The 16,238-nt window shown below is 40.0% G+C and overlaps 1 protein-coding gene across 2 annotated transcripts in view; it reads right to left on the reverse strand.

The window, feature by feature from the left end:
• Positions 1 to 615: 615 nt before the first annotated feature.
• The window catches only part of LOC111327608 (gamma-aminobutyric acid type B receptor subunit 1), a 17,572-nt gene continuing 1,949 nt past the window's right edge, over positions 616 to 16,238 (reverse strand). The window contains exons 2-18 of one of the 2 annotated variants that reach the window (XM_088733815.1): positions 12,700 to 12,978; positions 12,135 to 12,272; positions 11,441 to 11,608; positions 11,099 to 11,212; positions 10,598 to 10,663; positions 9,659 to 9,865; positions 8,958 to 9,197; positions 8,337 to 8,406; positions 7,679 to 7,759; positions 6,954 to 7,104; positions 5,750 to 5,879; positions 4,365 to 4,472; positions 3,785 to 3,910; positions 3,263 to 3,595; positions 2,475 to 2,639; positions 1,980 to 2,022; positions 1,620 to 1,828 (exon numbers count right to left, since the gene is read on the reverse strand). In XM_088733815.1, the coding sequence (XP_088589941.1) occupies positions 1,770 to 1,828; positions 1,980 to 2,022; positions 2,475 to 2,639; positions 3,263 to 3,595; positions 3,785 to 3,910; positions 4,365 to 4,472; positions 5,750 to 5,879; positions 6,954 to 7,104; positions 7,679 to 7,759; positions 8,337 to 8,406; positions 8,958 to 9,197; positions 9,659 to 9,865; positions 10,598 to 10,663; positions 11,099 to 11,212; positions 11,441 to 11,608; positions 12,135 to 12,272; positions 12,700 to 12,924 (2,424 nt within the window). In that variant the 5' untranslated portion in view covers positions 12,925 to 12,978 and the 3' untranslated portion in view covers positions 1,620 to 1,769. Of the gene's footprint in view, positions 1,829 to 1,979; positions 2,023 to 2,474; positions 2,640 to 3,262; positions 3,596 to 3,784; positions 3,911 to 4,364; positions 4,473 to 5,749; positions 5,880 to 6,953; positions 7,105 to 7,678; positions 7,760 to 8,336; positions 8,407 to 8,957; positions 9,198 to 9,658; positions 9,866 to 10,597; positions 10,664 to 11,098; positions 11,213 to 11,440; positions 11,609 to 12,134; positions 12,273 to 12,699; positions 14,633 to 16,238 lie in introns of those variants that run through there. The other variant, XM_022931828.2, reaches the window with a different exon arrangement.

The following is a 16,238-nucleotide window of genomic DNA, read 5'->3' on the forward strand; positions in this document are numbered from 1 at the left end:
GACGCTTTTAATTTCGCAATATACTTCGACTTCTTAGCATTTGTATGGTACAAGTTTCATACGATTTCATTCATATAGGCGGAAATCACAAATATCACTCGGCGAACATCCCGGCTCTGGTTTCGCTGTTCACTAACTGATCATAATTGTCATGATATCAATATGCTTTATTTGATTTAACATTCCATTGCTGAGACGCTACACCGAACTTCTGAGTTCCTTTCCTTTTCGCAGTATACTACTACATTTGAGGTAAGTTTCACACGAGAGGCTACACATAACGTTTAAGTCAAATCGCCACCGATGGCGATTTGACTTTGAGTGATGGCAAGTTTTGCGGTGGCGAGTCTGTCGTGGTGACGAATTGACTGAATACTGTGGAGAAGTGGAGAAGTGAATATTATTGTTCTCACCCTTTCCCCGCCCCTACCCCCAACGTCCACTCTCACTCCAAATCAAACACTACGTTCGGATAAATGATTGTAACGTTAGTTCGCCCTAATAAGACCGTCGTGCACTGCAGGCTGGGTATAGAGTTATGGGTCTCGGTACGACCTGATTCAAGGAAAATTATCCGGGAGACTGATATGCGGAAGATCATTACTCTGGTACAAATGACATGATTGTTTCAATTTAAATGTTCCTTTTCTTATTTCCGTAACGAAAAAGTTTAAATGGATAGAAATACTAGAGGGCAGTTTTCACAAATGATAAACAGTCTTCAACCTCAATAACTCTTCGATATAATTCTATTAAAAATATCACTTTCCTTGTTTTTTCGTAGACGTAGTTTCGCATTCTGGTAGTTTCTCCCTGATTGGTCGATTCCGGCGCGAGAGTAACAGCCAATCAGGTGTGTGTTGGTTAGCCTCATCATTACGAAATTTTTAGTTGTTTTCTCTGGTTAATGAAATGTGGATTGAATTTGCGCTTGGAATAATAATATTATGTACTAATATGAAAAAAACAGCATGGGACATCTGGCATGAAAAGGTCGAAGATGCACTTTGATGACTAAAAATAATACCATGTTGCTGCTGCGTAGGATGATGGTGGCTTAAGATATATATCTTATTAACCAAGCGCGAGGGCCGTACTGGGAGAATATCGGTCCGAGGTCTTGACAGTACGGACCAAGCGTAGCGAGGTCCGTACAAAAAAGACCGAAGGCCGATATTCTTCCAGTACGGTCCCGAGCAAGCTTGGTTAATAAGAGATTTATTATACGACTGAAGTTCAAAGGGACACAAGTGCGGTATCATTCGGGACCATTCGGGAAAGTGCCCGGTCCAATACTTAGAGAATATTGGACCGGCAGTAGAGCATTTTGATTGGTTGATTTTAGTTATTGGCCCTCTGACTGCCCGAGTCGTGTAATAAATTGGTATTGTTTCATTGTTTCATGTTGCTGCTGCGTAGGATGCCGGTGGCTTAAGATATTGGTATTATTTCATTGTTTCTCAAATCATTTATAACGCATACAGAAGAGAAAACGAATTTCTCTCTCTCGTCCACATGGAAACAGTCTCCAGACTTCCTTACGCGTGACAGATATAGTTCCATAAGAGAGTCATTTATTTTCTCAGTCTTGCGTTTAATTCGTTTCTTCTGTCTCCAATGTACTGTCATCGTCCCTTTCTTGTGCTTTCCAAGACTCCTCGGTCGTTTCATATTGGGACCTCCTAAAGTTCGATCTTTCTTGATGCGTCTTCTGTGAAAGACAGCCAAAGATAGCCCGCGGTTCTTCTGTTTCTTCGCCGTCCTGACAACTAGCAGGTTCCCTTCTCGAAGTCTGACCTTGCACAATCCTCTTCAAGTTCATTTCCAGCTGTAATAAAAGAAGGAAGATACATGACAAGATACAAGTTCCTTCTCCCGTCTATCGTGTTATTTTACATGATATTTACCACTTCTCCCAATTTCCAGTGAAGCAAAGGAAAAGCTCGCAAAAAAAATTTAAAAAAGCCTCGTACCATTACCTTGTTGCAGTTCATCATTTCGCGTTGACAATATGGACTTCGCCTGTCACAAGTTAGAAAACAGTATTGGAAATAAAACGTAAAACGAACTTTCGCTAATTTTCTTGGCACAAGGCTTGGCTTTTATTTTCCAGTCGAAAGTTTTTAGTTTTTATCCAGGCCCTACCATACTTTTATCGTTTTCAAAGTATACCACGATATCGGTCCCAGATCTCTTTCGTACTAGCACAATTCAATATTAAGGGCACGGGTTTGATTTAATGAAAAAGTGAAAACACAAAAAATGTTAAAACCAAAGTTTGTACAAAGGCTTAAAAAAAAAGTAAAAAGTGACAAGAAAGCCATGAGGACTTAGATGTATGCAAATGACGTTGGTGAACAAACTATGATCGGAATTTAATGAACCAATGACAGAATGGCTGAGTCAAAATTCATGAGCTTAATCCCGGATTGCTCTCCGCACTCCTCAATGATGATTTTACAATAAAGACTCACCTCTTCAACTTGCTTCCTTAATTTCTTGTTCTCTTCCTCTATCATAGCGTGATTCTGTATAGCTTCCATAGACCGCGTATATGGTGTACCATGTGACAAAGCACTGGACTGTTTGCCACCTCGCCTCAGTGGATTTCCATCCGGATCCTTGTATATTTGGATGACCTGACAAAAAGAGCAATGATAGCGATTGTAAATAGCCATGTCTAGGTAGGGCAATGCTATCTCTACCATTTCAAACCTCCCAACTAAGATCCAACTGAGTTTAGAACATAAATCGCGTTAAGTGAGCGCTCTTATTGGTCACTTACGTGTTTACCATTTGCCCATGGGTGTGCGCTGCTGACGTACGCATCCAAGTAATCAAATGTTTCGTAAGAAATTGACTTTTATGTTATAAAACAAATGGTAAACACCACAGCTTACACTATGGAGTTCTGGATGCACTTGGGAAGTTTGCTAAGCACTCAAGAAGCTCTCTGCTATAACCTCCCGCTTGCAACCACACCTCAATAGCGTACGCTATGGTGTTTATCATTCGTTGAATTAGTTTTGTTCGAAGCGAATTCCTCATCAAAGCAATTTTCGATGGCGGATCCATGGACCGGTTACCTGTTTGCTCCAGCCACATGCACTTCTTTGAGTGCCTACTTTTTTAACATTACTTCCTTGAAAAGCGCGTTACTGGACTGTTGTCAATACTTCCGGTTTGGTTTTTACGACACTCAATCGCTCAATGTTACACTCTAAAAGCATATGTAGATTTAAGAGAGTTTTTATAGCATTACCTTAGGTACAAACAGAATTCCGAGTGTCAGCGTGGTGCAAAACAAAATGACAGCACAGATAAGTGAAAAGCTGACAGTGGGATGACTGCTCGTGAAGAAAGACACAGGAACACCAACTGCACATAGCAGGACCACGTTATACACGCTCATACCGATGAAACGAGAATCGTTCAGAGCTGGAATCGAAACTTTGCGTGTTTCAAATGCAAGGAACAAACCAAAGACGAGCTGGAGACTGTGAAACGTGTAGAACACAATAATCCACACCGTGAAATGGGGGCCCACACATTCCTCACGGCAAAGAACAATCTTGTGATCGCGATCGAAAGAAATCTGGGAATTTAAATTACATGGTATGGATATTGCTTTAGTAGACGATAATTGATTCAAACAAGCTATAAATTATATATCTGTTTAATCACTCTTTATGTCAAAACTATTTTCTAATTCATGGTCATTTATGGCTCAGCTGGGTCTTTACTGAGAGCAGGTAAACTTGACAATTCTACTTTAGTTGTATACCTGGGCTCCTTCATTCGTGATTACTTTTCTGTTTGGTGGGTGCAAAGTCATCCACGTAACAAGTAACAGAACATCAACAAACACTAGCGCTCCTAACAAGCGGAACAGGTCGAAATCACTGACTACCTGTGGGGACAGAAGAAAAATGCTCTTGTGTTGGTTAGTTACCTGGGCCCATTTGTTGGAATACAGATTAGCGTTAAACCAGGGTTTAAGTTTAATCCCAATTTCTTCATTCCTTTCAAGCCTTTTTTGAATAGTTTTCTGTATTATTCTAAAGCATCCAATAATCAAATTCTAGACAAGAGGATTTATACTGACTTTAATTTTTAAATTTTTTAGATCCGAAATGAAATTTGACATTAACCCTAGATTATGTCAGCCCAGCTTTGAGAAAATCTAGCGCAGGCGTTTCCTACAATGCGTACGCATTGCGGACCTATGAAATATGCTTCTCGTACTATGTAACCTTTCGGAAGGATAAAATTTGACTCATATCTTCGACCTCTGACACTTGTTCCTCTCTCTCTTAGTTTTTTTTTTAGTTTTGTTCTGTTTTGTTTCGTTTTGTTTTTGTCACCTTTCTGATTTTCTTGATGTTCGTGAAAATCTGGTGGACACGCCAAGTCTTGGAGAACATGGCACCAAATCCTACGGTAAATCCAAGAGACAGCAAACAGAATCGCGCCTATGAGGTAGCAAAATACAACAGATTATCAAATCAACATCAAATTCACTGAATAAATGAACACATGAATGAATAAATGAACGAATCAATGAATGAATGAATGAATGAATGAAGGAAGGAAGGAAGGAAGGAAGGAAGGAATAAACGAATGAATGAACGAGTGCATAAATTGTATAATTTTGGGCGAATAGGCCATTTCCGAATTACGTTTGGCCTCTTTTTCAAAACGAGACCTGGTGCTCAACCTTACGTATGAAAATGAGTTTAATTTGCATGTGAATGAAAACTTATTGCCATACGAAAGGATGAGCACCAGTACTCACTTTGAAAAAGAGGCTAAAGGCAATTCGGAAATGGGCTATTGACGAACTGTTTGACTAGTCGACTAACTGATTGGTTGACCGGCCGACTGACTAATCAATGGACGAGCCGACCAGATGAAACTACCACTGATAAACTTATTGACTCATTACCTCACCAACTGACTGACTGACTCTCTCACTGACTCACTCACTCACTCACTCACTCTCTCACTCACTCACTCACTCTCTCACTCACTCACTCACTCACACTCTCACTCACTCTCTCACTCACTCACTCACTCACTCACTCTCTCACTCACTCACTCACTCACTCACTCTCTCACTCATTCACTCACTCACTCTCTCACTCACTCTCTCACTCACTCTCTCACTCACTCACTCACTCACTCTCACTCACTCACTCACTCACTCTCTCACTCACTCACTCACTCACTCACTCACTCTCTCACTCACTCACTCACTCTCTCACTCACTCACTCTCTCACTCACTCACTCATTCACTCTCTCTCTCACTCACTCACTCACTCTCTCACTCACTCACTCTCTCACTCACTCACTCACTCACTCTCTCACTCACTCACTCACTCACTCACTCACTCTCTCACTCACTCTCTCACTCACTCACTCACTCACTCACTCACTCACTCTCTCACTCACTCACTCACTCACTCTCTCACTCACTCACTCACTCTCTCACTCACTCTCTCACTCACTCACTCTCTCCCTCACTCACTCACTAGCTGAATTCCTGGCTGACTTCGTGGCTAACCGACAAACCAAAACCGAACAAACGAACGAATTTAAGATTGAACAAACGAAAAGAACGAATCAACGAATAAATGAAGGAAACAAATGAACTGACTGACAAACTGGCTGTCTCTCTGGCTAGATTTCTTCACGAAAAATAAATTTAGAGCCGTTTTCCCAGTATTTAGCGGGTTTGACAATACTCACTCTACAAACGTAATTATAAGAAAGTGGCGAAAGTCTCCCATCTAATCCGTACAAAAGCACTGTCGTGTACATCAGAATGCCACCGAGCAAAATAACATTATTGAGGTTTGGGCTCGACAGTTTTATATACCTGCATGGAATAATCAGAATATAAAATCAAAGTGAATCCTAGCCTGTTCCAGGCATTCTGTTAGAAAAACTATGCGCCATAGGAAAAGGCACGACTGTAGCAGAGGAGTATAAGGACGAGGGAGGTTTCGGTCGTATTGCAATGACAATAAACCACGCGACCCGACCCAGGCTCCTTCGTTACTGCCGCGCTGTTTGATATCTCGAACTCCCGGAACAGGCTCGGTAAATAAGTACGGCTTAAAAATTTGTTGAGTCAGTTTGCTAGACATAAAATCTTAAAACATCTTAAAAATTTGGGTAAGAAATTAATTGACGGTCGTTCTCAAAATATTATAGATGAAATGAAGGGCAAGTCTTCGGACCTCTGAGACGAAAGAAAAAGAAAACATCTCGAAAAAGTTTTCAAGTCGATCACTCCTGGAGCTGTGTTCCTGGTTGCTACAGCATGAGTCATTTTTGCTGTCTTGAAACTTTTTCACCAGGGAGTGGCCAAAATTGAATTTCTCCTTACAAGATCAATGTCAAAATCGAGCAAAATGCGACGAGAAGATAGATAAATATCGCCAAAGCCGAGGAATGTTGCCTGATTTAACACAATTTTCTTACAGCTACATGAAAGCTATATAAGAAATGTATGGAGAACAGACATTGCAAAGAACTGATACGTTGATCTTATGAGTGTAAGGATTAAAATGGATCTAAGATTCTTGGACAGGTATTTTTTTGGTCAGTATCGGGTAAGGGGATGCTTGCAAACAACAAGAATTCGACATCCATCTTTTTGATACTCGTCCCGCCCACAAGACCAGCCTGGTTGACATGTTCAAACGAAGATGCCCTAATTAGGGCTACTTCCCAGAAATCATCTGGCACTTAAACAGTATTGTAGGTTAAAGGGTAGCCAGTGGCGGATGTAGGGGGGAGGGGCCGGGGGGGGCCTATTTTGGGTGAAAAAAATAAACCCAGAAGGAAGAAAAGCCTCTCCCCCCTTAGCTCAAGTTCAGGAGTCGCTACTGCACCCCTTGTAGGAGAAGCAAGGTTTATAATTAATTTCGGCTTCTTAGACACTAACCTTTTCTTGCGGAAGCGCAAGTTAAAGCCCAAAAAAAACAGTGCCAAAAAAATCCCTAGAGAGCTCAGTACACTTGTTAAGACGATTAGCCACAAAGGAATTTGTACAAAGTTTGTGACGGTGATGGTTTTGTCAAGAGGAATTTTACCATCTGTAAATAAAAATGAAAATAAAGATGTTAAGGTAAGCTTTGCTTAATTCATGCGATCACAGTCTTGTATGACTCTTTATGGATATTCAGGATAAGATAATAACAGTTACCTTTACCAACTCCAACCAAAAAGGCTGCTTTCGATCAGGAATTGAAATTAAAACCTCGAAGGAAGAACTTCGGGAACACTAGGATTTGGAACAAGTGATATAAATACTGCATCGAGAAGACCGAGTGAAAGCCTATTTCTAGAAGAAAAACTCCTGATCAAAAACCTTCAACCCAGTCCTAAGCTTTCTCTCTGACCTCTTTATTCGAGGGAGGCCTGAGGAAGGGTGGACGATCGAAGTTTTCCCAGTACTTTTCCCAAGTTTCTCTTGTTGACTAAATTGCTTGGCTGATAGATACTAGGCAATTTTGACCGAGTAGAGAATGTAGTAGAATAGACTGGGAATAGTAAAGGAAATGGACTGATATGTCCTCTTGGATGATTGGTTAAAAAATCAGGAAAAGATGATCGGAATTGACTGAAGCTAGATGCTCAGAAAAAAATTTTTTTTTCTAACACGGTTACCTGGCCACAAATTTCCTTTTCCAACCAGTCGTAGTTCTCTGACAAGTGCGTCATAATAACCGACACGAACTGCATGGCCATCTGCAAGTAAAGATAATTAAAACCGGTTAGCAAAACTGCTTAATTGATAACTTTCTCGGTCTTATAGACTCACGATTATATAACCTCTTCATTTGTGCATAATCTAATTCAACTGTACATGTGCGAGTGCATCTCCTATTGCACGCTGAAGATGTGATTGTACACATCGAAGCGAGGCAGAGAGAAATTCTCTTTGTGACAGCGACTGCTTTAAAGATAATTTTAAACTAAAGCTTTGTGCATTGGCTTTGCTTTCAGCGAGAAATAAAGAGCGCAGAAGGTTTGGAGAGACCTCAAATAGCCTCAGTTTCCCATTTCTGTGCTCTCTAATGTAAAGAACGAGAGGAAAAACCTCTTAAAAGAAACGGCTTTTAATACGGACAATACCGCCACTCGCAACAACACATTGTTAACTACACTCACACTTGACTACCGCGCTTGGGCTTAGTAGCCACCCCTACAATACTCGGTACCAGTCTTACACTAAACTTCCCATGCGTTCCACATCTCGATAAAAGCACGCTGATGCATGAAGGAGTAAGCGCTTTAGCAGTGGCAGCCCTTAACCAAAAATTACCTGGATGTTGCTGAAGTATTTCCACCATACCATCATATCGGTCACCATCAGAGAAGAAAGCAACTTCTCCCTAAGAAGGAACGCATTTAAAAAAGAATACAAGTGAAAAAAGGAAAAGTAAATCTGTTTCCTCCTCAATTAGGAAGAAGAACAAGTAGCTTAGGGGCGGCGGTGGTCTAGGACATATGCAAACCCCCCTCTGGCATGAGAATTAAATACCTCATAACAATACAAACACACTGGAAAGCTGCTAAATTCTTAGAAGATGGTGGCCACACAGACCCCTCCCCTTTGTCAAAAAACCCTTTCCCCCCAAAAAACATGAAACGAGAAAAAGCTCTCAAGGAGGTGTGGTGTTAATATCAAGGCAAAGGGTTAATTTACAGAAAAAGTAGAGATGTTGCTTTTGAGCTTAGGAGTTTGCTTTGATAGAAAAGAATGGAATGCAGGTGGATGAGTTTTTCTCGTTTAAAAGTTATTATTAAACAACTGCGGGTAATTTAGAAATTTATCAGACCCATTGGGTGGAAAAAACAAGTCATGACAAGAAAAAAAGTTATTATAAGAAGTCGAATATCAATAAATACAATAAGTGACAACTAAAGACTGCAGCAGACATACCGTTACCCCAAGGAAGTGGATATCTTGAATTGTTCGTACAAACAAATTTGTCATTCCAGTTTTGTTTAAATAAAAGTCTTGTAACCTCAGACCCATGGTGTCTAGTTTAGGGATGGATTTATTCAGTGCCACAGCCACCGTCCACAGGGCGTCATATGTGTAGGCAGTGATGTTAGGCGCTGAAGACACGTTCAGCTTGTGTAACACATCTCTGTATTGTTTGTAGAATTGGTTGGTTGTCTAAGCAGTGAAGACGAATCGATGAAAAATCAATTGAAACATGCAGAGGAATATTTAGCAATATGATTATAAGATCAAGATTTCTATCGCGTGATAGCTGACGACGAAGCCCGAATGAACTGTCATGCATAAAAATGGAGAGCGAATAATCTAATTGTTTTCGAATAAGTGTACTTATCCTTTAAAGTTTCAAACTTCATTTTTCTCTTTTTTTGAACCACACAATATTAGCAACTCACTTTACTCTTTATCTATTCTCTAACAAGTTTTTGTCCACGTAATTTAAGCCACCAGTTCCGGCGGGATTACAGTTGTTGATAGCACCTGATAACTCTACTTCTTCCTCTTGGAACTTAGCAACAATGGCTTCGGTTTTTGCCGGGGAAGGGTGAGCAAGGTTTTTCAAAAATTCGAATCCTGGTTATAAAACGTGATTGTGTTAAGATTAGTCACATACTCACCAATCCCGAGAGAGTTTTATTGTGCGCTTCTTTTTTGTCTTCGCTCACGAATATTTGGTTGTTAAATATGAAAGTGTAGGCCACAGCTTTCCTCATCTCGTCCTTAGTGCATCCCACGGAGGGGTCTGGGACCGACCACCAGTGGTGAGAGTAGGTACCAATCAAAATCCAGACATAGCGGGCTCCATACAGGTCTGACTTGTAAGCCTAAAAGAGATTTACTTAGATATATAGAATCTCAAAAAATAAATTGTCTTCATTGTGCCATTTTCAATCGTGTCGAAAGTTATCATTATGTAATTGGAATTGCAGTGGTTTTGCTTTACTTCGCTCTGTGATTGGTCCAGAAAACTCGCTCTAGTTTCTTAGCCAATCAGATGCAAAACGAAAACCAATTACGACCTCAGTGGTCGCCCGCGTTTTCTCGCGCTTTAAGCAGTTTGGTTGTTTTTAATGTGAGTTCTCACTGGCTCGCAAAGTTATTTTCCTTTCTTCTGATTGGCCATTGTCATTACTTTGATTTTGGTTTTATGATACTCAGTAGGCCTTTTCCGAATTACCCCTGGCCTCTTTTTCAAAACGAGGCCTGGTGATGAACCATTCTTGTGAAATTGAGTTTAATTTGCATGTAAATCAAAACTTATGAAAGAATGAGCACCAGGACTCGCTTTGAAAAAGAGGCTAGAGGTAATTCGGAAATTGGTTATTGAAAAGAGCTCAAGTTGTGAAAAGCTTAGAAAACCCCGTTAGTTTCCAAATCAATCAGACGCTAAACTCGGTCATTCCTCTGTCCCGGCGCCTAAGGCCGTCTGCATGTTCTTACCTAAAGTTCTTAAAAAGATATATACCTTACCGTAACATGAATCACGTCAGTTCTTTTGTTGGCCGCGGTTTTAAATTTTTTTACTTAACACAATGAATTTTTTCGGTATACCTTACCTGACAGAACACGCGCCGCGCCTTAGCCTCATAAAATGTTCCAACAATAATTCTGGCGTCGTTTTTCTAAAAAAAAAAATGAAATGAGACATAACGATGAGACAATCCGACACTTTTCAGCGATACCAGACACAAGCAGTGATTTAACTTAAATCAATGAGGGGGAAGTAAACTGAGACTTAAAATTATTTGATAGAGCAATTTTCAATTAAGTGTCGAGAGTAATCCTAGATTGCTTTGGTTTTGCTTTGCTCCACCTTGTGATTGGTCCAGACAAATCATGTCACTCTCTCAACCAATCAGATGCAAAAATAGAAACAATCACGATTTGGTTACCCGCGTTTTCCCGCTCTTTCGGCAGATTGGTTGTTTTTACTTCAAGTTCTCATTGGCTCTTAAGGATATTTCCGTTTCTTTTGATTTTTCGTTGTGATCTCTTTTGTTTTGGTTAACGACACTTAATCGGAGAGGGCTCTAAACAAGCAACAAACTTAAACTCACCACAAGATTTATTATGTCAAGCTCAATGTGCTGTCCTGTGATTTCTTCTGACTGGAGAATTGTTCGATTTATCTCCTTCAATTCTCTGATGACTTGGCTATTGGATTGCGATGCCTTGAAGAAGAAAAAACCATTCTAGGACATTTTAGCTAACATAAAAGTGTCCTGCTGTTCAAGATATTCAGCCAGTTCCTCGATGTAACGGGAAGGACTGCTGCGATCGTGTTATAAACCCACCTGTTAGAAACATCTAGCCAGCGCTCCAGAATGCACGGATCTAATCATGTAAACTAAAGACGAATGGTGCCTTGTCGAAAAACTTTCAACTATCTATCTTCTTACCAGATCAGTGCTTGTCTTTTCAAACATGGTGGCAATCCTCTGCCAGCCAAAGTGTTTTACCCAAGCCACTCGAGCCAGGTTCCTCGCGGACTCGGATGGAAGGGCGCGAAACAAAGTGGGAAACTTCTCGCGATTTGATAAGGCCAGTGAACGGGAGGCATAAGATATCTGCAACGGAAGTATTCAAAACAGGTTACGTGTGACCTGTCATACCTTTTCCAGGCATCGAACAGTTTTGATTTGTGTGTGCTCGTAGTTTTGATAAACTCGGTCACTCGGTCGCTCTTTTCATTTAGAGTACATGTTTAGGTTTGTCTACACTACTAAGTAAAACAAAGTTTTGCATCCTTTCCATTGCACTTGTAATTGCGCGAAGATCATCGTTCATATTGCAAAACCCAGCGTCCCATGAGGTACTTTCTATAATTTTTAGATTTTATCATTATTCAAGATCGTGAAGTCTGGTTATTCTTAAATAAGGTGGTTTTGATCTCCATGCCTCTTAGACTATTTTCAGCTTAAAAAAAACACACGTCAAGACCCCGAAATTGGACGAAAACGTCCGAAATTGGACTGAGGAGTCCGAAATTCGACCAAAGAGTCGGAAATTCGACTGAAGCGTCCGAAACTCGACCGAAGTGTCCGAAATTAGAGTTAGATGTTCCTTGATAGAATCGTAGGTTTAATGACAGACCTGCGCCAAATGTCTGTATGCTGACATCTCTGCCAATATTTCGGTGACGTCCGAACACGCTCCTCCAAATGTCATCAAGCAGTTGGGCTGCTGTGACAGCAAATCCATGAACATGTTGGCGGTGTAAGCAGGATCACACTTTTGAGAGGTTTAAAAATTGTCAGTGTAAAACCAAAGGAAAATAACACAATGGAATACTACGCGGAAACAAGGCGCGTTGTAGAGGACACGCATGTTGTAGGGACAGGGTGCGCGGAGTCTCGTTCGTAGGGTATATACCTCACCGACTGTCCCCCTCCCCCCGGGCGAAAAGGGAAAGACCGGGAACATGGATGATACGAAAACTGGTAGACTCCAGGTAGGCTGAGTCTTTAGAATCGAAGCAAACACATAAAGAAACATTTACAATGTTATGTTTTAGAAGTATTAAAACGAGGGTTCGGTTGACATCTGTTTCGAAAAAAATATTTACTTTTCAAGAGGACGTATCAATAAAACGAAGATGTCATATTTGGAAAACTATCCCTGTAATTCTACTGAACTGAACGAGATACCAAAAACAAACCTTGGAGTCTTTGACAATCATGCGCAGCTCATAATCTCGCAACATATCAGACTTGTTCACGTGATCTAGCGCCAGTTCTGCCGCGGCTAGGAGTGCTCGTCCTGGTACCGAGGCTTTGTTAGGACTCAGAGGAAAGAAGCCTCCAAAGTAGATAGGTGTCCGCGGAGAGCTAGGCCGAGTTATGCACGGCATCAATAATAAGATCAAAGACGACGGAAACTTCATCTGAGACACTCCCTCGGGATAAAAATCACCCTCGCTCCAATCTCAGATCACAATCTGAGATTAAATTAAAAAATTGTGGTGATTTTTCTGTTCGTTCAAAAACTTCATAAATCATGAAATTAGACTAAACATTCTTTAACTATCATGGGGAAATTGTGCAAATTTCTGAAAGGATCTCGACAAAATCCAGACGGCATCCCAAAAATTTCCTAGCAAGATCCTGGCTGTTTCCCCACGGGTTCCCGACAAGATGCCTTCGGCATCTTGGCAGGTTCCCAGTAATATCTGGTGAGATCCCGGTAAGATCGCCGCCAGGTTCTACACGATTTCCTCGCGAATTTACAAAGAGGTTGCCTCTTTACTGTTTTTCATCTCTTCCGTTTCTACCTGTTCTTTCGCATGTTGTACCAACAGCCGCTCAGTCAAAACTTTGTAAAATTCTCAGCAAGATTTTCTGTGATAAACATCATCCCGGCAGCCAGAGTTCAGGTTGCAAGCCAATTTGGCCTACGGAGCGGCCTTTTCAAGAGATTAGCTTTGTTGAGCACACATCAAAGTTACATACCCTTTTACTGACCTTTCCTACGCCAATTTTCAAGCCATGTTGGTGTGAAATTTCTTTGAGTACAGTGTGCTGATAAAGATATGTGCGTTTCTCATTTTGTCAAACTACCTATCATTTTCCGCTATTTTCTCTGCAACGTCAGTAAAACTTAAAAAAGATTACATAAAAGCTGTTCAAATAAACAGAAGAACAGAGCTATTGTGCTGTTTCTTTTAAGGAAAGAAAACGACTGGAAAAGAAACAAATCTCACAGCTGTTGAACTTTCCACGCTGAATAACAGCCGTTTTAGATTTTTTGCCATTTCTTTGCGGTTAGTTTGGTCTAACTGAAAATGCTTACGAGTCCACAGTTTTACAATCTTTGTTAAAAAGACGTTTTTTTAAGGTACATCGGCCGATGAAAATTCAATAAGTGTTTTCTTTTTTTCATTCGACAGTCTCGAAAACAGACAAATTGCTCGGTGGAGGAATTATCCATGGTTGCATTGATTTTATATTCATATTCATTTTCCGCCAAATTTGTCCCGCAAACTTAAGTACGACTGAAAGGTTGTCATGCAATTGTCTTTGTGTTTCGTTTGCAAAAAGAAACGTTTTACTGGTCTTGAGAGATGGCCTGCGTTTCAATCGATTAATGAATTAAACTTGCGTAACTCGAAAAACAATGAGCGACAGAATAACGCAGAAAATTACATAGCACACAAAGTGGCGTAGCGCTCCCAAAGTTACTTACTCGTGTTTCACAAGAGGGCTGTTCCATTATGCCTGATAGAGAAACAATACTCTTGAAACAATCATCTTGGTTTGGTTTGGAAGTTCACTTCAAAAGTTGAAAGCAAATTTCAAGCAAGTGATCAAAGGAGAAAGCGCAGAAAGAATGCCAAAAACTCGCCGCAATATTCTAACTAACTTTCGTTTATATCATTGTTTTTGAAGCAAGCTTTCATTTCCAGGAATAAATTATTTCGCCCCACTCATTAAAAGATTCCAAAAGTCATATCATCTGTCGCCAAAGTAATGTCATAAGAGAAAGCCATTTTGACGAGAGAATTTTTTAGCGAAAAAGTGAGGATTTAGTCTTTAAGTTCTACCTACCTCTCTAATCATACATTTTGTTCTTCGCCTTAAAGTGCACCTAAACCCCCAAATTTTTTTTCGCTTAACGAAATAAGCTTATTTTTTGAAGTATTTCTGTGCAGAAATTTTTTGATTTGCTCAAATCAATTTTCTGTGCCCAGTCAAAATGCGGAAAATCGGCCACCATCTTGGCTCACGACAGAGTTGAAAGAGGAATGGTTCTAGCGGGTAATGTGAGGTCAAATCGAGAGCACGAAAGTCTGCATTTCACACATTTTCACTTGTTTGGGAAGGTTGTCGTCGATATTGTCCGAAATATGCCGACTAGGTGTATTGTATGAGGAATGTATGAAGCGCGATACCCTCTTGCAAATTTCGCACGTTGGGACAGAAAATTGAAGATTTGAGCGAATAAAAAATATTTTTATACAGAAATACTCCAGAAAATACGCTTATTTCGTTAAGCAAAAAAAATTTTTTGGGTTTAGGTAAACTTTAAGTTTGCAATCAATTTTTTTCACTGTCTTTTCCCTCTATTCTGTATCAATACCATAGCTTGACAGATTATAAAAAGGTTAGAAACAGGTAACCGTTTGGTATGCTCCAAATCTATAATCTGTTTTTCGCTTTGAGTTTAATTGAAGCGTTAAGTCATCGAACGAGTCACAGGAAATCCTAAACACAATAATTGCAAAAAACAAAAAAGTCTTGACACACAATTACTTTTTCGCTTTGTTTAGCTCCATTAATACTCAATCGTGGCAACTGTGTGACGGCCACCTGTCTTCAAACACATTTTAGAGCGCAAAGTAATTACTTTGGAATTGTCAAGAAAGTCTCGTTACTGTAAACATATACAGAAGTAAAATTCTCAAATTTGATAGGCTTATACCCTTTTAACTTGAATTTCACGGTAAGTCCACGTCGATCGAAAGCTTCTCAGTAAAATTTTTTTTCTTTTCGCATTATTCAGTTGACTCTTAACCCTTTCGATTTGTTTGCTTTTGCAGAACTTTCTACGATGCGATTTTCCTTTCGGTGATTTTTCATCAACGATAACGATTTAACATTTTGTATCTTGGTGAGAAAAGCATCTTGTCAAAATACCATTGATTTATCCATTTCAAATCCCCTTCATGATCATAAGCAGTGTCTGAGGCGAGTGAACGATCTTGGGTATCTTATACACCTTTAGGTTCAAACGAAAGAGTTACCTTAGATTTTTTTATGTGATTTATCACGTGGGGCACTTCAAACAGTCTGCCATTGCCTCTCTCATTTAACATTTCACCACATTAGTATCGTCCCCGGGAAGTCTAGTCGAAGAAGACTCTGGCCAAGATTTTTCCAACAGTCTGTGAGCTCAACAGAGTTCACTGTCCATTTTCGAGTTCCAAAACTGACTCACTTTCAAAAGAGGTTATGAGCAAAACCTTTGTTGTGAAATGTGTTGTATTCATTTGAGAGAAAAAATTCTTTTCAAAGTGAGCGCTTTTGCACCCATCCTCGTTTCAAAGAAGAGGCACTGAACGTTTCGCAAATGGAATTCCTACGAAAAGAAAATTTCACCCTACTATATCATTTTTATATTGATTACAATGTAAATCATGCCGGTTTCAAAATAGGATCACGATAACATTATCGTGCTATTTTATCAATTTCCTTAGAAACA

This window comes from Stylophora pistillata, chromosome 9, assembly GCF_964205215.1.
Source record: "Stylophora pistillata chromosome 9, jaStyPist1.2, whole genome shotgun sequence".
Taxonomy (NCBI): Eukaryota; Metazoa; Cnidaria; class Anthozoa; order Scleractinia; family Pocilloporidae; genus Stylophora; species Stylophora pistillata.